This window comes from Oryctolagus cuniculus, chromosome 17, assembly GCF_964237555.1.
Source record: "Oryctolagus cuniculus chromosome 17, mOryCun1.1, whole genome shotgun sequence".
NCBI classification, from domain to species: Eukaryota; Metazoa; Chordata; class Mammalia; order Lagomorpha; family Leporidae; genus Oryctolagus; species Oryctolagus cuniculus.
The window spans coordinates 4,148,431-4,171,789 of NC_091448.1; the positions used below are offsets into that span (position 1 = coordinate 4,148,431).

At 59.1% G+C, this 23,359-nt stretch overlaps 1 protein-coding gene across 4 annotated transcripts in view; it reads left to right on the top strand.

Annotated features, from left to right (window-relative positions):
* Positions 1 to 987: 987 nt before the first annotated feature.
* ST6GALNAC1 (ST6 N-acetylgalactosaminide alpha-2,6-sialyltransferase 1) overlaps positions 988 to 23,359 on the top strand; it is a 41,011-nt gene continuing 18,639 nt past the window's right edge. Inside the window, exons 1-3 of one of the 4 annotated variants that reach the window (XM_051838341.2) lie at positions 988 to 1,999; positions 3,427 to 3,816; positions 5,415 to 5,490. Coding sequence is in view for 1 of the 4 variants with exons in the window: in XM_002722927.5 (XP_002722973.1) it covers positions 19,557 to 19,687 (131 nt within the window). In the remaining 3 variants the exon portion in view is untranslated. Of the gene's footprint in view, positions 2,000 to 3,426; positions 3,817 to 5,414; positions 5,491 to 19,422; positions 19,688 to 23,359 lie in introns of those variants that run through there. The other 3 variants (XM_051838340.2, XM_051838342.2, XM_002722927.5) reach the window with 3 other exon arrangements.

Here is a 23,359-nt window from a genome sequence, read left to right on the forward strand (position 1 = left end):
GGTCAGCCCCAGCGGGAGCCCGGGCCGGGCATCACGCTCAGGCGCTCCGGCGCCGGCTCGGGCATCTCAACTGCCCACTCCTTCCTCATTCTCCCGAGTGCCACAAGGCCGGCCGGGCTGCCCAGTCTTAACGCCCCATGACGGGGTGCGCTGTGGCGTGTGGGGTAAAGCCGCCGCCTGCAGGGCCGGCATCCCATATGGGCGCCGGTTCGAGTCCCGGCTGCTCCACTTCCCATCCAGCTCTCTGCTGTGGCCTGGGAAGGCAGTGGAAGACGGCCCAAGTCCTTGGGCCCTGCACCCGCGTGGGAGACCCTGGAAGCTCCTGGCTCCTGGCTCCCAGCCCCGGCCACTGCGACCACTGGAGGAGTGAACAGCGGATGGAAGACCTCTCTGCCTTTCAAAATAATGATAATAATAATAATAACGTCCCCATGAGTAAAACCGAGCGCCTGTGTTCGGGAGCTGATCCTCGGGACAGACTCCCACGCGTGGACGGCTGCTGGTCAGGCCACTCCCCACGGCCAGGCCAGCGCCAGGCCCGCGCGCCCCTACAGCCCTCAGCGCCCCTCGCGGCTCTCCCTGGACACCGCTCGTTCGTGTCCGGTCCCGTCTCCTGTCCACCACCGTCCCTGCGGCCGTGGCGTGAGCTCAGCGAGCCCCGCACACTTGCGCCATCTTGTCGATCTCCAGCAGTGTCCGTGTGTGTGAGAGAGGGGCTTTCATGAAAAAGTCGACAACCTGGGTAATCCCCGCAAAACCCCAACTTAAAAAACAGAGAGACGACCCCAGAAAACGTACGATTCCACCTGCACTGTAAGTAGCCCCTAGCACCGGGAAAGATCGCGAGCTTCAACCAATCACTGCCAGGGCTTGCCCTCCGCGGCGGCTCAGTGGCTCGAGCACCTGCCAATCTTTCCCGAAGGCAAAGGTCTAAATTGCTATTGGGCACCGCACTCTCCTCGCTCCAAGGCTGGGAAGTCCCGGATTTCCGGCCACACCCAAGGGCGGTGTTCCTTAGTGATTGACAGGGATATTGACCAATGAGAAGTCCCAGCTGACCGTCCCGCCCACCAGAAGCCTCCGCAGCAAAGGCTGCTGGGTGTTTGGGGACGCCCGCTTCCTCCTCCCGCGAGCCGCGTAGCCCGTGTCTGGTCCCTGCGCTGAAGTGGCCGGTCAGGGGCGCCCTCCTGAGGCCCGGAATCCGAGTTATCCGAGCCCGCGTGGACGAGTGCCGGCCCCGCGCCGAGTTCCCGCTCGCGGGCAGGCTGTGGGCCGGGCCCGGGGGAGTCCAGTCCTTGCCCGCAGCAGGTGCACCGTGCGGGGCTCGGATCGCAGAGACGCGGGGAGCCGGCCCTGCCCCCGCCCCCGGGCGACCGCGGAGCTCGGCCCGCCGTCCTGCCGCTGGGTCCCGGCGTGCCTGTGCTTGCCCTCGCACAGGTGTCCCGGGTCACTTCCGGGGCTTGGCCAAGGCGCCCCTGAGTAGTGAAGCCAGCCGGGACTCGCCGCTCGGGTCCTTTGCCTCCCCCGCCCAGTCTGGCCGCGGGGCTCCACACCCCGGGGTGGCCGGGCCAGCACCTCTGGCCGGGTGGTGACCTGGTCCCCTGAGAGTGAACAGTCCCTCAGCGGGAGTTGCCTCACGCGTTACAGAGCTCGGAGTGAGTCCGCTTTAATCCGGTGGCTGCGAATCTCATCTTTCCGGCTCCTCCGAGCGCTTTAATTGCTGCCCGGCGCTCTCCGCAGGCCCCGCGTGCCGCGACAGCCCGGTCTCGGGCTCCTGCCACGTTCTGTCTGTTCTGTTGCACGTTTGCCCCAGAGCCGGCTGAGCTCGGCGACTGCGCAGGCTCCGTTTCCGGACAGGCTGCAGCTAAGAAAATTGTTCCAGGAGGAGAAGAACTGGTGGAAGGGCGCCGCCCGGAGGACTGGAACCCGGGTGCTGAGTGATGTGGATCTGCCCTGCGGCCGTGCCGGGCGGCCTGGTGGTGTCTGCCTCTAGGGCGGGGTGAGAGGAGGGGGCTTGAGCTTTAAAGAGTGCGTGCCCAGTGCCCAGTGCCCAGCGCTGCACACACTCAGACGGGCCTGTTTTGTGATTTTTTTTTTTAAGATTTATTTATTTAAAATCAAAGTTGGAGAGAGAGAGAGAGGTCGGTCTTCCATCCACTGGTTCACTCCCCAGTTGTCCACAACGGCCAGGGCCAGGCTGAGCCAAAGCCAGAAACCAGGAGCTGTTTCCGCGTCTCCCTCGGGGGAGCCGGGGCTCAAGTGCGTGGGCCGTCCTCGTCTGCTTTCCCCCAAGCACCTTAGCAGGGAGCTGGATCGGAAGCAGAGCAGCTGGGACTTGAACCGTCAGCGTATGGGATGCTGGCATCGCAGGTGCCGGCTTTACCTGCTGTGCCACAGGCCTGGCCCGGAATCTGTTTGTTAGAAAGCCCAGTTCGGCCGGCGTCACGGCTCACTAGGCTAACCCTCCACCTGCGGCGCCGGCACCCCAGGTTCTAGTCCCGGTTGCTCCTCTTCCAGTCCAGCTCTCTGCTGTGGCCGGGGAGGGCAGTGGAGGGTGGCCCAAGTGCTTGGGCCCTGCACCCCATGGGAAACCAGGAGGAAGCACTTGGCTCCTGGCTTCGGATCGGTGCAGCACGCCGGCCGTAGCAGCCATTTGGGGGGGTGAACCAACAGAAGGAAGACCTTTGTCTCTGTCTCTCTCACTGTCTATATCTCGCTCACTGTCTAACTCTGCCTGTCAAAAAAAAAAAAAAAAAAAAAAGAAAGAAAGAAAGGCCAGACCACAGCCTAACACAGGCGGGGGTGAAGTTTTGCCTGGTCCAGGTCAGAGGGCGAGGGAAGCAGGGACAGACAGGGGGAGGAGCTGAGCCGTGAGCTCGGTCCAGCAGAGACCCGGACCGTTCCTGGGGCGGCTCCAAAGCCAGGATGGGCTCCAGTGTCGCCCTCGGCGGGGGAGAGAGAGCCAAGTCTTTGAAGCCCCACACAGACCAGTCATTGGATGCAAGGCTCCCTCTGCGGAGGGAGCTGTAACCCTGGCCAAGGCGGTGTCCTTGGGCTGCTGGAAACTTCTAGAGAGACCAGACCCGCAGCCACTGGAGAGGAAGGGCCCAGTCCTCAGGGGACCCGGGCAGCGTCACAACGTCCGCTGCCCGATGCACTGACCGCAGCCCGGAGCTGGCAGTTTGGTTTGGAGGCGGCCAGGGTAGGGCGACATCTGGGAGCCGGATGTGTCCAGGACACATGCGGCCTCCTGTGGCTGGCTGTGCGTCCGGGGTGACTGGCCTTGACCCGGACCCTGTTTTTCTTCTCCGTATTGAGGACTTGTGGCTGTGGAGGGGGGTGAAGAGAAGATGAAGAGCGAGAAGCAGCCCCCCCCCACCGTGGGAAAACATCGGTGTTCATTCTTTCTTTTTTTTTTTTTGACAGGCAGAGTGGACAGTGAGAGAGAGAGAGACACAGAGAGAAAGGTCTTCCTTTGCCATTGGTTCACCCTCCAATGGCCGCCATGGCCGACGCGCCATGCTGATCCGAAGGCAGGAGCCAGGTGCTTCTTCTGGTCTCCCATGGGGTGCAGGGCCCAAGCACCTGGGCCATCCTCCACTGCACTCCCTGGCCACAGCAGAGAGCTGGCCTGGAAGAGGGGCAACCGGGACAGAATCCGGCACCCCGACCGGGACTAGAACCCGGTGTGCCGGCGCTGCTAGGCGGAGGATTAGCCTGTTGAGCCGCGGCACCGGCCCGATGATGTTCATTCTGAAGGCAGATGGATGATCCAAATCCAAGGACGTGCTTCTATTATGCAAACGTTACCAGAACGTAAGTCTTCCTGTCTCTGTCCAAGCCGTCGCTTGAGATCTGGGTACAGTGCTTCACAGCCTCTGGGGGCCGGCGCTGTGGCGGAGCAGGTGGAGCCACTGTCTGCAGAGCCAGCATCCCATATGGCACCTGTTTGAGTCCTGGCTGCTCCACTTCTGATCCTGCTCCCTGCTAATGCACCTGGGAAAGCAGCAGACGACGGCCTAAATGCTTGGGCCCCTGCACCCATGAGGGAGACCTGGAGGAAGCTCCTGGCTTCAGATCAGCTCAGCTCTGGCCGTTGCGGTTACTTGGCGAATGAACCAGCCGATGGAAACTCTCTCTCTCTCTCTGTGCCTCTGCCTTTCAAACACATAAATATATTTTAATTTTATTTATTTTTTTATCTTTTTGACAGAGTTATAGACAGTGAGAGAGAGAGAGTGAGAGAAAGGTCTTCTTTCCGTTGGTTCACTCCCCAAATGGCCGCTACAGCCAGCGCTGCGCTAATCCGATGGCAGGAGCCAGGTGCTTCTCCTGGTCTCCCATGGGGTGCAGGGCCCAAGCACTTGGGCCATCCTCCACTGCACTCCCGGGCCACAGCAGAGAGCTGGCCTGGAGGAGGAGCAGCCAGGACTAGACCCCGGCACCCATATGGGATGTCGGCGCCTCAGGCGGAGGATTAACCAAGTGAGCCATGGCGCCGGCCTATAAATAGATATATTTTTAAAAAGAACAAACGCTTTGAGGTCCCACCCGAGGCCCATTTCATTCTTCGTGTTCCTTCTTGGTACTGTCCTTGTTGGCAAGAAACTAATCTGTTGCTTTTCTTTCTTCTTTTTAAAAAATAAGATTTGTGTATTTGAAAGGCAGAATGACAGAAAGAGAGAGAGCGCGCGCGCGCGATCTTCCATGTTCTGGTTCGTTTCCCACATGCCCACAATAGCTGGAGCTGGGCCAGTCCCAAGCCAGGGGACTAGAACTCCATGCAGGTCTCCCCCAGGAGTGGAAGTGGTGCAGCCTCGGGGCCGTCGCCTGCTGCCCCCCAGGTGCGCAGTAGCAGGAGCTGGGTTAGCAGCGAGTGGCCGGGGCTGTTACATGGGCTGCTGGCCTCACAGTTATCCACGTAACCTGCTGTGCCACCAGCTTGTGCCGCTTTTACGTAGCAGCGCAGGCCGCCCTCACTGCCACGTGTTAGAGACTCCACCTGGCGGGTACAATAAAGATTATGTCATTTTCTTTAAGCAGTTGGATTTTGTTTACATTTGTAGCCAGTTCAGGCATGGGGTCCGGGTGCTGGGGCGTAGCAGGTAAAGCTGCCTCCTGACTCCGGCTTTCCGTATGAGCACCAGTTTGAGTCCCGGCTGCTGCACTTCGGATCCAGCTCCCTGCTGTGGCCTGGGAAAGCAGTGGAGGATGGCCCATGTCCTTGGGCCCCTGCACCCACATGGGAGACCCGGAAGAAGCTCCTGGCTCCTGGCTCTGGCCTGGCCCAGCCTTGGCCATTGTGGCCACCTGGGGTTTGAACAGCAGATGGAAAATGCTTCTCTCTGTCTTTCCCTCCCTCTCTGGAACTCTTTCAAATAAATAAATACATCTTTTTTTTTTTTTTTTTTAAGGAAGAATATTCTGGCATGGGACCAAGGGATACCAGGCGTGTGTACTGAGGGACTGACATGGAAACGGCACCGCACAGTGAGTGGTTTTATGTTGGTTTTATATGACGGCAGCCTGGGTTTGAACTCTAATCAGATTAGATGTCTTTCCAGTAAGCACAGGCCGTACCAGCCACTCGCCAGCCGTCCCTCTTCGATAACTGGCTCAGCTCAGAGGATTGGCAGGGGTGGGGTGGGCTGGGGGCCAAAGCAGACCCCAGCCCACCAGGCCAGGAGCAGGGAGCAGCTTGCTCAGCCCTTGGTGGTGGGAGGAGAGGGGTGGGCTTGGTATTTTGGAATAATGCAGTCTTCAGGCGTCATTTTAACCACATCAGCCCCGTGGCTTCAAGGCCCCCTTTACTGAGCAAATGTAGCCTGGGGGGACGTGGTTACTTCCTCTTGGCGATTTGGTGACCGCTGGGATCTCAGACTGCAAGTTCAGTCTGTCCACGGGTCCCGCATGGGCCGCAGTGTGCGAATGAGCCCCTGGTCTTGGAGGATCGGAACCCACGTCCCGACGACAGGGGAGTAGACAGGGGAGTAGGAAGGTTTTGCGCTTTCTAAGTTTGTCATTATGAGTTTTAATTTATTTTTCCCTGCTGTCCTAGGTGAATAGGTTACAGGACTAGTGATAGAATGCTAGGCATTGGTTGTCAAGTTTTGTGTGGAAAATTTCAAAAGAAATTACAGAGGCAGGGTAATCAGACCCTACCCGCTCATCACTCAGCTTCAAGTCACCCGTTTGCAAATATTATTCCACCTCCTGTGTCAGAATTCCTATGCAAAGCTAGACCTTGTGCCTTTCACATCTGGGGAGTGAACCAGTGATGGAAGACCTCTGTCTCCCTCCCCAGCGGGTGGAAGACCTCTCTCTCCCTCCCCAGCGGATGGAAGACCTCTGTCTCCCTCCCCAGCGGATGCAAGACCTCTCTCTCCCTCCCTCCCTCTCTCTCTGTAACTCCGTCTTACAAATAACAATAAAATCTTTATATATATAATCACAGCACATCGTTAACTCGTAAGACATCTTGCATTCGCTGGTTCACTCCCTGAAAGCCTGTAACGGCCAGGGCTTGGGCCAGGCTGAAGCCAGGAGCCGGGAGCTCCGTCCAGGTCTCCCACGTGGGTGCCGGGCCCAGCACCTGACCCATCAGTGCTGCCTCCCAGACTGTGCGTGAATAGGGGGCTACAAGCAGGACCAGAGCCGGACTCGAACCCAGGCGCCCAGGTGTGGCCTGTGGGGGTGTCAGGTGGCGTCTCAGCCACTACACCAAAACACCTGCCCTGCACGGTTCTCTTATTTCAACTGTGCCCGTGTTCAGGCTCAGCCGGCTGTCCTTTAATTAAGAAAATCTGTCCCAGGATCCAGGCCAGGATTAAGCATCGCGCGGGGTCCTCCTGTCCCTCACTGTGGCGGCTCCTCAGCCTCTGTGTCCTGTGACTTCGACATTTCTGAAGAGTGCGGATTGGCTGATGAGCAGATTCCCTTCTTAGTCTTTGAGCGCTTCCTTGCCTTCTGTCGGAACACGGTGTCCCACGCTTGTCCGCACGCTTCCTGTTCCTGGTTCGCCCCTCCGGGGAGCCCTGCTTTCTTACCGTGGGAAATGCTGTTTAGAGATGAGAGCTGAATTTTGGTGCCAGTGTTGTTCTTTCTTTTTTTCCTTCCTTTTTTTATTTTTTAAATATTTATTTATTTATTTAAAGAGCTACACAGAGAGAGGAAGAGACACACAGAGAGATCTTCCATCTGCTGGTTCACTCCGCAAATGGCTGCAATGGCCAGGGCTGGGCCAGGCCAAAGCCAGGAGCCTGGAACTCCATCTGGGTCTCCCCCGTGGGTGCAGGGGCCTAAGCACCCGGATCGTCTTCCACTGCTTTCCCAGGTGCATTTGCAGGGAGCTGGACAGGAAGCGGAGGAGCTGGGTCTCAAACCCTTACGGGTGCTGGCGTCCCGGGCGGCGGCTTTGCCTGCTACGCCACGGCACCGGGCCCATCACTGCTGTTGGCTGGGACGAGGTGGGAGCAGATGGGCAGCAGCCAGCAGAGTGCCCTGGAACGGGCTCTCCCCGTCCCCTGGAGACCCCTCGTGTGGAGCTTGTGTGGACCCCTTGTGTGGATCAGTTTTGCTGAAGCCAAAGCAACAGAAAGGCAGAAGGGGGACAGGCAGGTGTTTGGCCTGGTGGTCAGGTGCCGACTGGGACCCCTGCATCCCACAGCGAGGGCCTGGGTCCCATGCCCGGCCGCAGCTCCTGACTCCAGCTCCCTGCTAATGCAGCCCCGGGAGGCAGCAGCGATGGCGCCAGTGGGTAGAGCCCTGCCACGCACGTGGAGGACGTGGATAGAGGTCGTGGCTCCCAGCAGGGGCTGTTCTGGGCGTGTGGGGGGTAAATCAGCAGCCGGGAGCTCATGCACACACACCCCCCAACCCCCGCCCCCTCTTCCTGCCTCTCAAGTAGATAATAAATAAATAAGACCCGCAGAACACTCACGGACCTTGTCCGCTTGAACGGCTACAGGCGTGGCTCGTTCAACGTAGTCCCTGGAGGGTTTTTTTTTTTTCCTACTCATTTTTTTTATGAGAGGTTTTATTTTATTTTATTACCCGGGAGTTTGTTTTTCCTTCTGTACAACATAGGTTTACTGTAGCCATTGGCAGTGCAGATGGAGAGCTGTGGAGGACGTGCCCGGGAGACGACGGGTGGAGCACCCCGAGGCCGTGACGGGCAGAGCACCCCGAGGCCGTGACGGGCAGAGCACCCCGAGGCCGTGACGCGGCAGGGCACCCCGAGGCCATGACGCGGCAGGGCACCCCGAGGCCGTGACGGGCAGAGCACCCCGAGGCCGTGACGCGGCAGGGCACCCCGAGGCCGTGACGCGGCAGGGCACCCCGAGGCCGTGACGGGCAGAGCACCCCGAGGCCGTGACGCGGCAGGGCACCCCGAGGCCGTGACGCGGCAGGGCACCCCGAGGCCGTGACGTGGCAGGGCACCCCGAGGCCGTGACGCGGCAGGGCACCCCGAGGCCGTGACGTGGCAGAGCACCCCGAGGCCGTGACGGGGCAGAGGCCCAGCCTGTCCCCGCCAGGGCAGAGTCCCTTCCTGCATGGGTGAACGCAGGGCAGGGCCGCTGCGCCGCGGGGAGCGGCCGCTCTCCCCGCCAGTCGTCCTCCCCTTGTCCTGTGAGTTCTCTCACACAGCAGGCGTCCTGGGCCCGGATTCCCACCAGGACGCTTCCTGGGGCCATGACCCCCGCGACACGACCCCTGCGACACGGGAGCCTGCGGAGAACACTCAGGAGCGCACCTGCCTCTGTGGCGCAAGGAGCTCAAGCCTCGGCCGTCTAAGTTTTCCCAGCAGACAACAGGCTACAGGGCAGCCCGGGAAGAGGGTCTCAGGACAGAGCTGCGCGTCCGCGAGGAGGAGGAGGGCTGGGGGCCTCGGAGAAGAGGGGGCAGTGTAATCGGGATGGGCGTCTCGGGGCAAGCGTGCGACTGACCGTCTTCTGTGTTCCACGCCGCCGCCTGCAGCCCCTTAGCTGCTCACACAGACTCCAGGCCTCAGACCAGGCCTTTTTCTTTTCTTCTTCTTTCTAAGCTTCATTGATTTATTTGAAAGGCGGAGTTCCAGAGGAGGAGGGGCAGAGGCAGAGAGAGAGAGAGAAGTCTTCCATCCACTCATTCACTCCCCAAATGGTCGTATGGCCAGGGCTGGGCCAGACTGAAGCCAGGAACCAGGAGCTGCTTCTGGTCTCCCACATGGGTGCCGGGGGCCAAGCACTGGGGCTGTCCTCCACGGCTTTTCCAGGCACATCAGCAGGGAGCTGGATCGGAAGTGGAGCAGGCGGGATGCTGGCGCTGCAGGCAGCGGCTGAACCCCGCAAGCCAGAGCACAGACCGGGCCTGTTTCAACCCCCCCTGCACAGCGGATTCACACTTGCCTCCTGCCCCTCCCCAGCACTGTGGCTGTGGAAGAGTGAGGGCGGGGATGGTCTGGCCCCGTGCTGCCCCCGCCCCTCTTTTTGCAGCTCCCTAGCTGCCCTGTGTGACAGGCGGGCATTGGAGGTAGCAGGCTTCCCGGGCACGGGCAGGTCCAGGCGTGGAGGCCCTCGAGCCGTTTGGCTTTGGTTCTGTCCATTGCTGCTGGTCTCTGCCTCCCAGACGCTGCCCCTCGGGTCTCCGAGCCGAGTCTTCCCCGGTCCCACCGGAAGCCGCCTCCCCAGTCTGCAGAGGGAGGGCCCGCAGCCGGGGGCCCAGCCTCCCTCTGGCCCCGCGCGCTGCTTCCTGTGGAAGTTCTAGAATCATCAGGGATTCTCAGCCCTGTTCCGCCTGTTCACTCCTGCAACAGTAATTTCTAGAAGAGATTTTATTTATGTGAAAAGCCCTGGGCAAATAGTCAGAGGAAGATGTGGGTACAACCACGGCCCTGCCGTCCACGCAGGAGGCCGGGACGGAGCTCCTGGCTCCAGGTTTGGCCCCGCCCCGCCCCAGCCATCGCGGCCATCGCGGCCATCTGGGGAGTGAACAACGGGTGGAAACTCTCGTTCTCTCTGTGCCTCGCTTTCTTTCTCTGTTGCTCCGCCTCTCCAACACGTCCCCCCCCCGCAGAGACATCCTGAGGTGGGCACGTTTTTGTCCACGGTCCTTAGGCAGGCGCCACGGCGTCTCCTCTCTTCTGGTCCTGCTTTCAGAAGCCGCCACCTCCGGGGACTTTGACAAGGACAATTGACAACAAAACAGCCATCAATAATCATTATTGTGTGTGGCCTTTGAGGCAAAAATAAACAGACTTGTAAAACACACCAGGTCACTTCCAGCACCTTAAACACCGCCAAGAAGGTGGCCAGGTCCGGGCGGGGAATGACAGCCGGGACCGGGGAGTACCTGCTTCCAGCAAGAACTGGGGACTTCAGCAAGATCCTGAGCTGCCGACGGGGAGAAGCCAGCCATCAGACGTCCTTGCTCTTGTCTGTTGTCCTGGGTGACTTTGGGTTTGAGTTACTTGTGGCGACTCAAAGGCCTCTCTGGGTGGCCTTGCTGAGGGGCCTCAGCCGTGCCTGGGTCTGTCCCCACCCCCGCCCCGAGGCTTCGGGCATTCCCACGAGAGTGCAGTGGCTCCGTCCGCTGCAGCTGCTCCAAGCGAGAGCCAGAGGCTGGGGCTCCTGAGCTCAGAGATCCGTGCAGATTCAAGCGCACAGTCAAGGTGCCGGCAGTTTGGCATCCTGCCGGGGGCTCCCCTGAGACGGGGCTCCTTGCCGCGTCCTCACTGGGGCCACCGACCCCGCCCCTCCCAAAGGCCCCACGTGCTGTTACCGTCAGCTTGGGAGCCAGGACTTCGGCATAGCAGTTTATTTCTGGCAAAGAGCCAGGGACACACAGCGCTCCCGCCTGTTGGCTCACTCACCAGAGCCTGCAACAGCCGGGGCTGGGCCAGGCCGAAGCCAGGAGCTGGGAACTCCACCCAGGTCAGCCACGAGGGCAGCAGCAACCGTTGACCTGAACCATCACCGTGCCCCCGGGGTCTGCATTAGCGGGAAACGAGCCGGACTCGAACCCAGGTTCCCTGATGTGGGCGAAGCCATCTTCACCACCAGGCTGAACGTCTGCTCTCCAGACAGGAACCTGTGGGGACACAGAGCTTCAGACCGTGGGGCTCCACAGAGCCGTGCAGACCATTCCACGGAAGCCACGGAAGATCAGCTCCGGTCTCCGCGTCCAGGCGCCTCCCTAGTTACGCTCTGGCCGCGTGGAAGGGCGGCTCCCGGGGGGGGGTTGTGGTCACGTTCTGGTTCGTGCTCATTCGATCATTAACTGGTTTGCTTTCCCTCGCACCCCCGTGCAGGGGTTTTCCGGGCTGAGAGGTGGCTGTGACTTTCCGTCGCGTGTCCCCGACACCCTTCCCACCGCTGTCTCAATCTCAGAGGCGCCCGGCGCGCTCCGGACCCAGAGCCTCGCACTGCTGCCGTTTTCAGCTCAGCCCGGTGTCGCCCTCGCGTTTCCCTTGCCGGCTTCCCTTTGACCTGCTCCCCTCCTCCGCGGGGCCTTCCCCGATGCCAGCTCTGACCTGGCACCTCCTTGGTGGCACGAGTCCCTGTCTGTCTGTGTTCTGGAAGCCACCGTGACGAGGGCAGCACTGCCCCGACTTCGCTCAGCGCCGTGTGCGCTGCGCTGACGGTGCCTGGGGTCAGGGAAACAGGCGACAGGCAACCCTGCTGCCGCCCAGAAATCCCCAGCACCCCGGTGACCACTGCAGGGTCCCTCGATTTCCGGCCCCTGCTCTCTGGGGGCTGCTGGGCGCCTGGGCTGCCTGTGGCCTGGCTCCTCCTCCTCTGGCATCCATGCCTGGTGCCCTGGCCAACCCGGAGCCTCACGGGAGACGTTGGAAGCAGTGAATTGCACTGAGGCTGCTCAGGGGTCTCCTGGACACGCCCTGCCAGCCCTGTGTGTCCCCGTGTGTCCCCGTCGCATGGAGCCCCTGGCTTGCGGTGATGGTGCAGGAGTCGATCCGCAGCCATGGATTTCCTGTCATACCGCTTGTAGACGGCGCTAGTTACAACACTGGGCCGAGGGGCGCCGGCTTCTGTGTTTGTTTTAAAGCAGCACCACTGATTTTATTTTGTTTTCATTTTATTTGAAAGAGGGACAGAGAGAGCTCTTCCATCCATTGGTTCACTCCCTAAATGCCCACAACAGCTTGGTCCGGGCCAGGTTGAAGCCAGGGGACAGGAAATCAATCCGGATCTCCCTTGTGGGTGGCAGGGACCCAGCGACTTGAGCCATCCCCTGCTGCCTCCCAGGGTGCTGGGGGCAGGAGCAGAACCGGGACTCCTACCCAAGTACCCTGGTAGTGTGGGGAGCATCCTGGGCCAGGTGTCAGCCACTCAGCCCAGCGCCCGCCCCAGCACCTGCCCTTCGGTCAGACTGACTGCCCCAGAAGCGGAGAGTGTGGGAAGGTCCCTGGAATGGCAAGCCATGACCTCAGAAAATGCACCAGCGTCTTAAGAGAACAAGACACTGGCTGTGTCCAGAGACAGGACAGCCTCAGAGAAGAGCGGCCGCGTCCCGAGCCAGTCGCCCGAGACGACTGCACCTGCCGACCGTGACCGTCCCGCAGGCAGAACGTCTGGGAGAAGAAATGCCAGAAAAGCCGCCTCAGCTGCGTCCTCGCCCAGGGCCCCGTAATCGTCTGCCCCTCGCTGGACAGCGGGGCTGTGCTGATCAGGAGCCAGGAGCCAGGAGCTTCCCCCAGGTCTCCCACACGAGTGCAGGGGCCCAAGCACTTGGGCCATCTCCCACTGCTTTCCCAGGCCGCAGCAGAGAGCTGGATGGGAAGTGGAGCAGCTGGGGCTCGAACCGGCACCCGCAGTGCCAGCCCTGGAATGCAGTCACCTTTACCCCTGCCCCAAGACCCACATGCTAGGGGAGGGCCCCACATCACAGACTTTGCCAATACAGAAGCACTCAGGGATGCAGGCACCTGTTGCTTGGATCTCGTCTTCAGTGTTGCCACAGAACGATCTAGAACCTCTCACTACCAGCACTGCTCAGACCCCAAAGAGAGGCTTCTTACTCGTGTCTGCAGAATCGAGGCCAGGAGCGTCTGGGCGCTGTGACGCACTTGCCTCCGGGTTAGGAGAGCTCGGGCCGCACAGGTGGGCAGAGGAGAGACCGCCTCGGCCAGCTCGTCCGTTTCTTCTTTCTGACGTCAGCAATCAGGTTTGATTCTTACATAACAGAACACATTTCCCCCACTTCTGTTGACTGTTTTGTTGCTCACAAACCCCGATTCTGGAGACACTGCCAAAGCCAGGGCTGGGCCGGGGCCTCCACGCACGTCTCCACGTGGGCGGCAGGGACTCAAGCACTGAGGCCATGGCCTGCTGGCTCCCTGGACATGGAGCAGGGCGCTGGGATGCAGACCGCGCTCTGCTGAGGTGCGTGCAGGGCCCCACGTGCTGGCTTAGCTCGCTGCACCACAAAGCCACCCGGTTATCTCCATTAGGGAAAGAACATGGCTGGCACTGTGGCGTAGCAGCTAAAGCTGTGCCCGTGGTGCCTGTACCCCGTATGGGCACCAGTTCACGTCCCGGCCGCTCCACTTCCAATCCAGCTCCCTGCCAATGGTCTGGGTAAAGCACGGGAGATGGCTCAAGTGACTGGGCCCCTGCCACCCGTGGGGGAGACCCGGATGAAGCCCCTGGCTCCCGGCTTTGGCCTGGCTCAGCCTGGGCTGTTGCAGCCACTTGGGGGAGTGAACCAGCAGATGGAAGACCCATCTCTCTGTCTCTCCTTCTCTCTCTCTCTCTCTGTAACTCTGACTTTCAAATAAATAAATGAATCTAACAAAAAAAAATCATTTAAACTGTCCTAAGGACATACAGCAGAGAAACATTTATTCAAGAAAAATCTACGGAAATAAATATAAAGGAAGTAGGCGTGTGGCATTTGGGCTGTCTGCCTCGGGGGGCAGAGCTGGGTGCTGAGCGGGAGGCCGGCGAGGAGGCCGGCGCCCTGGTGCGAGGGCCTCGGTGCTGAGCCCGCGGCCCAGCGCAGGCTCGCTCTCTCCAGGGTCTGGGCCGCCGCGCGACCTCTTGGCCGCTCTGCTCGTCCTCTGCGGGTATTTTCTGATGGGCCCATTAAATTCCTTCGGTGCTTTTTTTTTTTTAATTTTTTTATTTATTTGAGAGGTAGAGTTACAGACAGTGAGAGGGAGAGACGGAGAGAGAGGTCTTCCATGCGCTGGTTCACTCCCCAACTAGCCGCAACGGCCAGAGCTGTGTTGATCCGAGCTTCTCCCGGGTCTCCCACGTGGGTACAGGGGCCCAAGGACTTGGGCTATCTTCTACTGCTTTCCCAGGCCACAGCAGAGAGCTGGATCGGAAGAGGAGCAGCTGGGACTAGAACCGGTGCCCATATGGGATGCTGGCATTTCAGGCCAGGGTTTAACCCGCTGCGCCACAGCGCCGGCCCTAATCGTAATTTTATTAATCAAGAATGGAAGAGGGGACATCACTACTGACCATATAGAAATGAAAGGGAATTATAGGGGCCGGCGCCGCGGCTCACTAGGCTAATCCTCTGCCTAGCGGCGCCGGCACACCGGGTTCTAGTCCCGGTCGGGGCGCCGGATTCTGTCCCGGTTGCCCCTCTTCCAGGCCAGCTCTCTGCTGTGGCCAGGGAATGCAGTGGAGGATGGCCCAGGTGCTTGGGCCCTGCACCCCATGGGAGACCAGGAAAAGCACCTGGCTCCTGGCTCCTGCCATTGGATCAGCGCGGTGCGCCGGCCGCGGCGGCCATTGGAGGGTGAACCAACGGCAAAGGAAGACCTTTCTCTCTGTCTCTCTCTCTCACGGTCCACTCTGCCTGTCAAAAAATAAAAAAAAAATTAAAAAAAAATAAAGAAAGGGAATTATAGGGGAAACTAGGAAACACTGTAGGTCAATGAATCAGACATCGTGGATGAAACAGACGCATTCCTAAAAGGACACAAATTGCTGTGGCAGAGTGCGGCTTGGACAAGCAGAGTCGCAACAGAAACGTAAGCACTTCTCCCGAAAAGAAGGCTGGGCTGGGACGCTTCCCGGCGAGTTCCGTCCAGACATTTAAAGAAGAATGGCGCTCGGACATAAGGACAGACAGACAGATCCGTGCGATGAACCTGAGAGTCCAGAACTTAACGTTCGGGCGTTTGGTTAATTAGTCACTAACAAAGTCAATTCAACGGAGAAGCAATTCTTTGGGACAAACAGGTGGATGACAGCTTGTGAAGGCGTGAACGTGGCCCCCATCTCACCCCAGAGGTAAAAATAAACTCAGACTCGTAAAGCTGAATGTAGGAGGGAAAATGATACAAGTCTTAGCAGAAATCCAAGAGTAAGCGGCAGAAGATGGCCCAGGTGCCTGGGCCCCTGCACCCACTTGGGAAACCCGGATGGGGTTCCTGGCTCCTGGCCTTTCGCCTGGCCCAGCTCCAGCCTGTGTGACCATTTGCGGAGTGACCATTTGGGGAGCGACCTCGCCAACGGAAGCCCTGTCTGTCTAGCTATCTGCCTCTTAAATAAATTTTTAAACGGCCTCTTGTTTGCACATAATCTACACAGCTGCCCTGCACACTCGGTCACCTCTGATTGCTGATAAGAACCAGGACAATGTGGATAGCTGTTACGGTGTCGTTAAGGGGAAAGGACAAAAAAGGAGTCCATCCGTGCTCAGTGCAGATGGATTTTTCCCCCAAATATTGTCTGTCTTAGGATTTTATTTATTTATTTGAGAAGCAGAGTTAAAGACAGAGAGAGAGACAGAGAAGTCTTCTATCCACTGGTTCACTCCCCAAATGTCTGCAACGGTTGGAGCTGGGCCGATCTGAAGCCAGGAGCCAGGAGCTTCTCCCAAGTCTCCCACGTGCGTGCAGGGGCCCAAGCACTTGGGTCATCTTCCACTGCTTTCCCAGGCCACAGCAGAGAGCTGGATCGGAAGAGGAGCAGCCGGGACACAAACCGGAGCCCATATGGGATGCCAGTGCTGCAGGCAGAGGCCTAGCCCACTACGCTGCAGCCCTTCCTCCCAATTTTTTTTTTAATTTAATTATTTGAAAGGCAGAGTTACAGAGAGAGAAAGAGAGATAGAGAGATAGATAGACAGATCTTCACTCCCCAAATGGCTGTAACAGCCAGCGATTGGCCAGACCAAAGCCAGGAGCCTGGAACGCCACTCGGGTCTCCCATAGGGGGCAGGGCCCAAGCACTTGGGCCCTCTTCCACTGCTTTCCCAGGTGCATTAGCTGGGAGCCAGGTCAGAAGTGGAGCAACCAGGACTCGAACTGGCACTCATGTTGGATGCCGGTGTCGCAGGCAGCAAGCAGTGGCGCAAACTACTATGCCATAATGCCAGCCTTGGAATTTCTTTTTTAAGATTTATTTATTTATTTGGAAGGCAGACGGCTGGTGTTGTGGCGCAGTAGGTTAATCCTGTACCTGCAGCGTTGGCATCCCATATGGACTGGTGTTCGAGTCCCGCCTGCTCCTCTTCTGATGCAGCTCTCTGCTGTGGTCTGGGAAAGCAGTGGGAGACGGCCCAAGCACTTGGGCTCCAGCACCCACGTGGGAGCCCTGGAAGAAGCTCCTGGCTCCTGGCTTCGGATCAGCACAGCTCCAGCCGTTGTGGCCATCTGGGGAGTGAACCAGCGGATGGAGAACCTTTCTTTCTCTTTCCCTCTCACTGTCTGTAACTCTGTCTCTCAAGTAAATCAATGAGAGAGAGAGAGAGAGAAAGAAAGAGTGAGAGAGAGAAAGAAAGAGTGAGAGAGAGAGAGAGAGAGAAAGAAAGAAAGAAAGAAAGAAAGAAGAAAGAAAGAGAAAAAGAAAGAAAGAGAGGGAGAGAGAAAGAAAGAAAGAGAGAGAGAGAAAGAAAGAAAGAAAGAAAGGCAGGCAGGCAGGCAGGCAAAGCCATGAGAGACAAAGGGAGACACAGAGAGAGAGAGAGCTCTTTGTCTACCAGTTCATTCCCCAGATGGTCACAACATCCAGCTCTAGGTCAGACCAGTGGAAGCCAGAAGGCCCACCCTGGTCCCCCACATGGGTGGCAGGGACCCAAGCCCTTGGGCCGTCCTCTGCAGCCTTCCCAGGCCCATTAGCAGGGGGCTGGATGGGAGATGGAGCAGCCGGGACTCGAACCAGCGCCCCGATATGGGATGCAGGCGTCACCAGTGCTCTATGATGCTGGCCCCAGTCCCTGAAATCCTTAAGCAAGCAATATTTATCCACTGAGTAAAATACAGGGCTGACCGGTCAGAATGTCAGCAGTTAAGTTTTTATAGAGTAGAATGTGAAGAGAGATAAGAAAGTACATCCGGCCGGTGCCGCAGCTCACTAGGCTAATCCTCCGCCTTGCGGCGCCGGCACACCGGGTTCTAGTCCCGGTCGGGGCGCCAGATTCTGTCCCGGTTGCCCCTCTTCCAGGCCAGCTCTCTGCTGTGGCCAGGGAAGGCAGTGGAGGATGGCCCAGGTGCTTGGGCCCTGCACCCCATGGGAGACCAGGAAAAGCACCTGGCTCCTGCTTTCGGATCAGCGCGGTGCGCCGGCCGCGGCAGCCATTGGAGGGTGAACCAATGGCAAAGGAAGACCTTTCTCTCTGTCTCTCTCTCTCTGTCCACTCTGCCTGTCAAAAAAAAAAAAAAAAAAAAAAAAAAGTACATCCACTTTAGTCAAGGTTTTATGGGTTCAAGTTCCAGCTTTGCGTCTGACCCCAGCTCCCAGCCAGAGGGTCCCCGGGAGGCAGCAGACGAGGGCTGAGGTGCCTGGGCCCCTGCCACTCATGTGGGAGACCCAGAGGGAGTCTGGGCTCCTGGCTTTGGCCTGATCCAGCCTTAGCTGTGGGCATTTGGGGAGCGAACAAGCAGATGAGCTATCTCCCTCCCCCTCCCCCTCTCCCTCCCCCTCGATCTCTCCTGTGTGTGTGTGTGTGTGTGTGTGTCTGTATCTTTCTCTCTGTGTCTCTCTGCCTCTCAAATACTTAAAATAATAAAAAGTAGAGCAAACTAGATTTTACCAAACACAAGCACGGAGATGACCTGCGCCAACAGCTGGGCAGTCCGTTTGCCTCTGACTCCCACTGTCTGCAGCACCGGCGGGGAGCTGACTCAGATCGCTCCGCCCGGCCCTCAGAGCCCCGCGTTGCCCTGCCCCTGCGTGCCGAAGGGCACAGGCTGTTTACTGCAGTTCTGATGGCACAGGGAGCTGCCCGCCCCGTGGGGGAGGCAGACAGCAGTGACAGCCAGTGCCTCCTTCCAAACACAGGGTGAGACAGATGCTGGCCGCAGCCACAGCACCAGGGGCAATGAGATGCCTTCCCCCCCGGGCACTGTTTTCCCTGCCCTGCAGATGGGCACCGGGATGGAGGAATACCAAACGGCACTGTGGCTGAGTGCATACAACTCGAGATGCAGGGCTGGTTAGGTTCGGTAGGACTTGAGCCCATTTTGAAAATGTTTGTGGAGTGACTATGTGAGCACCTAGAAGTTAGGCAGTGGGAGAGGCAGAGGAGGCCATCTCGGTGCTGAGTCCTCTTTTTGCTGCCTGCACTCCTGGGGTTGGTGCCATGTGTTAGAGAGTGTGATGTTTTTGGGAGCCGGTGCTATGGCACAGAGGGTTAAGCCACTGCCAGCGGCGCCGGCATCTCACTTGGGCACCCGCTGGAGAGCGTGGTGTGGGTAAGGGAGGCCCCATCCATACGGCGGCTGGGTGGTTCTCGGTGCTCCGTCCCCTGGGGCAAGGCGGTTGGAGCTTTTACGGGTGCAGGCTCAGAAGAGGCGGCTGTGCGCCGGGAGGGAGGCGCAGGGCCAGGTGCGAGCAGTGAACCAGCACCCGAAGGTGTCAGAGTCCCACCCTTCCCGCCCCAGCGCGCGCTGAGCTCGCAAAGGGGCGACCCGGCGCGGTTACGACCGCTTTTCCCCAGCCCCACACCACGTAGTGTTCCGCTCCCGTCGAGGCAGGGAGCGGGGCACTGCCGTGCCGTGGCAGGAGGGCAATCTGTGGCTCCGTCGCCTCTGGACCTCGAGCTGGTGGTGCCTTCTGAGCTGGCTGCCGGCTGGCAGTGGTGGTTCCCCGAGTGGGAAGTGGGGGGTGGCTCAGGGCAACCCCAGGCCTTGGCTGAGGGGGACCCTCACACACGCCGCCCCTGGGTCCTGGTTTCCACTGAGAAGCCGGGGCGGCTGCACAGCGATGCTGAACATGGCTTGGGTGCCTGCCACGACTGGCACCGTCCCGTCCCTGGAGCTGTCCCGGTAACCCTTCAAGGTAACCCCACGGGGCGGCCGCCCTGCCTGTCCCCCCACGGCCGCGGCAGCAAGGTGAGTCCGTGTGGGTGCCTGTGTGCGCCCGTTCAGAAAGTGGCTGTGAGACAAAGGCAGGTGGACTTGTTTGAACAGCAGGAGTTGTTCTTCCTCCAACCACGCCAGCCCGGGCGCCTGCATAAAGAGCTCAGGCGGTTCCTCCTGCCCCTGGCGGGGGCCAATAGCCGGAGCACTTGCCAGAGAGCTGCGTTCCTGGGAGAAAGGGTGTGCCCCGGGCGGCCGCCCCAGCACCCTGCATCCAGCCCGGGGACACGCAGAGACCATGAAGTCCTGCCTGCGGAGGCTCGGCCGCCTGGGCCAGGTGGCCCGGTGGCCCGCGGCTTTGGCGGTGGTGGTCTTCTTCCTCTTCCACCTGTCCTCCTTTCTGAAGGAGCCCAGCACGCAGCCTTCCAGGTAAGAAACACCCTTTCCCAGTCGCTGCTCTGGGAAGCTCCAGCCTGCGGTCTGCGACCACACAGGGGTGCCAGGCTCAGCCAACCACTGGGAAGGGAGAGGGGAGAGACGGAGGGGCTCCCAGCCCGGGGGGCGGGCCCGAGAGTGGATTGTGCAGGCAGCAGCCGGGCAGCAATGGGCTGCGTGTCAGAGAGCACTGAGAGGAGCCCGCCGTGGTCGCCCCAGGACATGGGCTTGGTCCTTGCACACCTGTCGCTACCTTGCCCTCCAGCAAAGGGTTTACCTGTGTGTCCCACTCAAGGTGTGTCAGGGAGACGGGGCCCTCCCACCTAGGGAGACAGCTCCAACTCTGGACCCCAAGTTCCCAAGTTCATCCTTCAAAAAAAAAAAAAAACTTCTTCTTCTAGACTGGTTTTCTTTTCTTTTCTTTTCTTTTTTTTTTTTTTAAGAATTATTTATTTTAGCCAGTGCCATGGCTCCCTGGGCTAATCCTCTGTATGCGGCGTTGGCACCCCAGGTTCTGGTCGTAGTCGGGGCACCGGATTCTGTCCCGGTTGCTCCTCTTCCTGTCCAGCTCTGTGCTGTGACCCGGGAACGAAGTGGAGGATGGCCCAGGTGCTTGGGCCCTGCACCTGCATGGGAGACCAGGGGGAGGCTCCTGGCTCCTGGCTTCGGATCGGCACAGCACGCCGGCTGTAGCGGCCATTTGGGGGGTGAACCAATGGAAGGAAGACCTTTCTCTCTGTCTCTCTCTCTCACTGTCTAACTCTGCCTGTCAAAAAAAAAAAAAAAAAGAGAGAGAATTATTTATTTTATTTGAAAGTCAGAGTTACATAGAGAGAGAAGGAATGGCAGAGAGAGAGAGAGAGAGGTAGAGAGAGAGAGGTCTTCCATCTGCTGGTTCACTCCGCAATTGACTGCAATGGCTGGAGCTTCCTCCGGGTTTCCCACACGGGTGCAGGGGCCCAAGCACTTGGGCCTTCTTCCACTACTTTCCCAGGCCATAGCAGAGAGCTGGATGGGAAGTGGAGCAGCCGACACTAGAACCTGTGTCCATATAGGATGCTGGCGCTGTAGGTGGTGGCTTTACCTGCTACGCCACAGTGCTGGCCCTCACCACTCATTTTTCACATACTTGTCTATGTGGATTTCTGTAGACAGGTTTCTTTTTTATTTTTGTCTATTTGTTAAAAAATCATGTATTTATTTGAAAGGCAGAGTTAGAGAGAGGCAGAGAGAGAGAGAGAGAGAGAGAGAGGTCTTCCATCCACTGGTTCACTCCCCAAATGGCCGCAACTACCAGGCTGAAGTGAGGAGCCAGCAACTCCATCCAGGTCTCCCACGTGGGTGCAGGGGCCCAAGGACTCGGGCCATCTTCCACTGCTTTCCCAGGCGCATTAGCAGGGAGCTGGATCTGAAGTGGAGCAGCCGGGACTTGAACTGGTCCCCCTATGGGATGCCGGCATCACTGGCAGCGGCTTTACCCGCTGCACCACAGTGCCAGCCCCAGAGGATCCTCTTGAGTCTATTAATCATTTGCATTTTTTTGTGAATGATTTGTTTATATATTTGGCTCTTTTTTAGATGAAACTGTTTATCCTTTTCTTACTTGTAGGTGTTTTTTGTGTACTAGGAATATGAACCCTTTCAGTTACAGATGTTAAATACTTAAGTATTTTCTCTGACCTGATACTTATTTTATAATGTCATTTTTGGCATATTCAGTTATACAGAAGTAACTTAAAAAAAAAAGATTTTGTCTGAAAGAGCAACAGAGAGAGAGGGAGAGACAGAGAGAGACCTTCCATCCCCAGATGGCTGAAGCCAGGAGCCAAGAACTCGGCCCTGGCCTCTCCCAGTGGGTGCAGGCCCCAGCACTTGGGCGTCCTCCACGGCCTCTCCAGGTGCATTAGCAGGGAGCAGGATCAGCAGCGGCAGCTGCACCCACCGCGTCACGGTGCCGGCCCCTGGAGTAACTTTTATGCGGATAAGCTTTGTCCACTTTTCCATCTATGATCATTGGTCTCTGTGCAATCTTCAGGAAGGACGGTCGCACTCCAGAATTTTGTGAATTTCCGTACTTTCGTAATTTCAGTTCCATAAGTGAATCTATCAGAAAGTTACTTTGCTGAGTGCCTGAGGGTGGATTTGTGTTTGTTGGACTATCGACGGCAGTGAATGAGAACCCAGCCGAGCAGAGCTTCAAGAAGCAGCCAGGCAGAGACAAGCTCAAAGGATGACCACAGGGCTCCCGGACGGAGGCCTGGGGTGGGCTGCGGGAGGGGCCCAGTGAGAGTGCTGAAGCCACGCCCCAGAGCTAAGGGGTGGGTGTGAAGCCCACTGGAGGCAGCAGGGCGTTGGGATGGCCCCAGTGTGATATTCCCTATTCCCGGCAGGAGACGGAGCCTCCCTGCCCCCGCTGAGCCCTTCAGGGCCCAGGGAGCTGCTCAGCGGGGGTGGGGAGTGGGCCTTACAGCCCAGGAGCTGCCCCTGCACCTGCTCGGGCCAGGACTCACTGCAGAAGAGAGTTTGGGAGCGACAGATGAGGCAGGGGGCAATGGGGGTCATGGCCTTAGCAGAGCCCCTCCTGGGGGCTCCTCCAGGCCAAGGAGGACCCCTCCCCAGAGAAACCACCTTTACCAACTGTGCAGACACCACCACGCCAGCAGGGACCCCCGGCATCAGACAGAAGCAGCAGCGACAGGCAGAGTTAGGCGTGGGAAAGAGGGGGTCGGCATCTCCGTGATCCTGGCGGCCCCTCCCCCCGGCTCCGCCGCCTGCCCCCACCCCGCTCTGCCAGTCGCATCCCGAGCCTCAGTGCCAGGGTCAGCTCTGGCCTGGCCGAGGGGCGGGCAAGCGGAACCAGGAGGCGAGCTCAGAACCAGAGAGGCCACTTGAGCTTAAGACGCAGCGAGAACCGGATTTGTGCGTGGTTGATCGTATAGTAATTTGTTTAGATTGCTTTTTGTTTGCAGCTCAGAGAGAGATGGCCCACCTGCTGCTCCACTCCCCAGTGCTCCCAACACGCGGGGCTGGGCCAGGCCGAAGCCAGGGGCCTGGGACTCGGTCTGGATCTCCCGGGTGGGTGGCAGGGACCCTGCTGCCTCCTAGGGTGCACATGAGCAGGGAGCTGGAGTGGAGAGCTGGAGCCGGGACTCGAACTGGGTGCTCCCTCGTTGGAACGCCAGTGTCCTGACCAGTGTTTTAACTGCTGGGCCGAGTGCAGGCCCCTAGAAAGTGACTGTGACACACGGAGCCGGCCCAGCACGGGCATACAGGAGCCGCCCACGGAGCCTGCTCAACGGCCGTTTAGGTAACAAAGATGATTGACAGGGAACCAGGAGGCGCAGCGCAGAGGGCCTGCAGGGGAGGGTTTCTGTCTGCCGGAGACAGGCAGGGCTCTGGTGAGTGAGCGGAGAGGGCCTGCGGGCCAGGAGAGTCGCACAGACCAGGAGGCGGGCCTAACGTAAGTCCCGCCTGTGGGAAAATGGGGGCGGAGCCGGGAGCTCCGCAGTGTAGGGTAGAGGAAGCCCCCTACCCACCCACCCCCAGGGGCCCTGAGGGCTGCATCGAGAGGCTGTTAGGCAGGGAGGCGGCCATCGGGCTGGAAGGCAGAGTGGCTGGCCTGAGCAGCCGTGGCCACACAGGGTGGGAACAGAGATTCCATCGGCT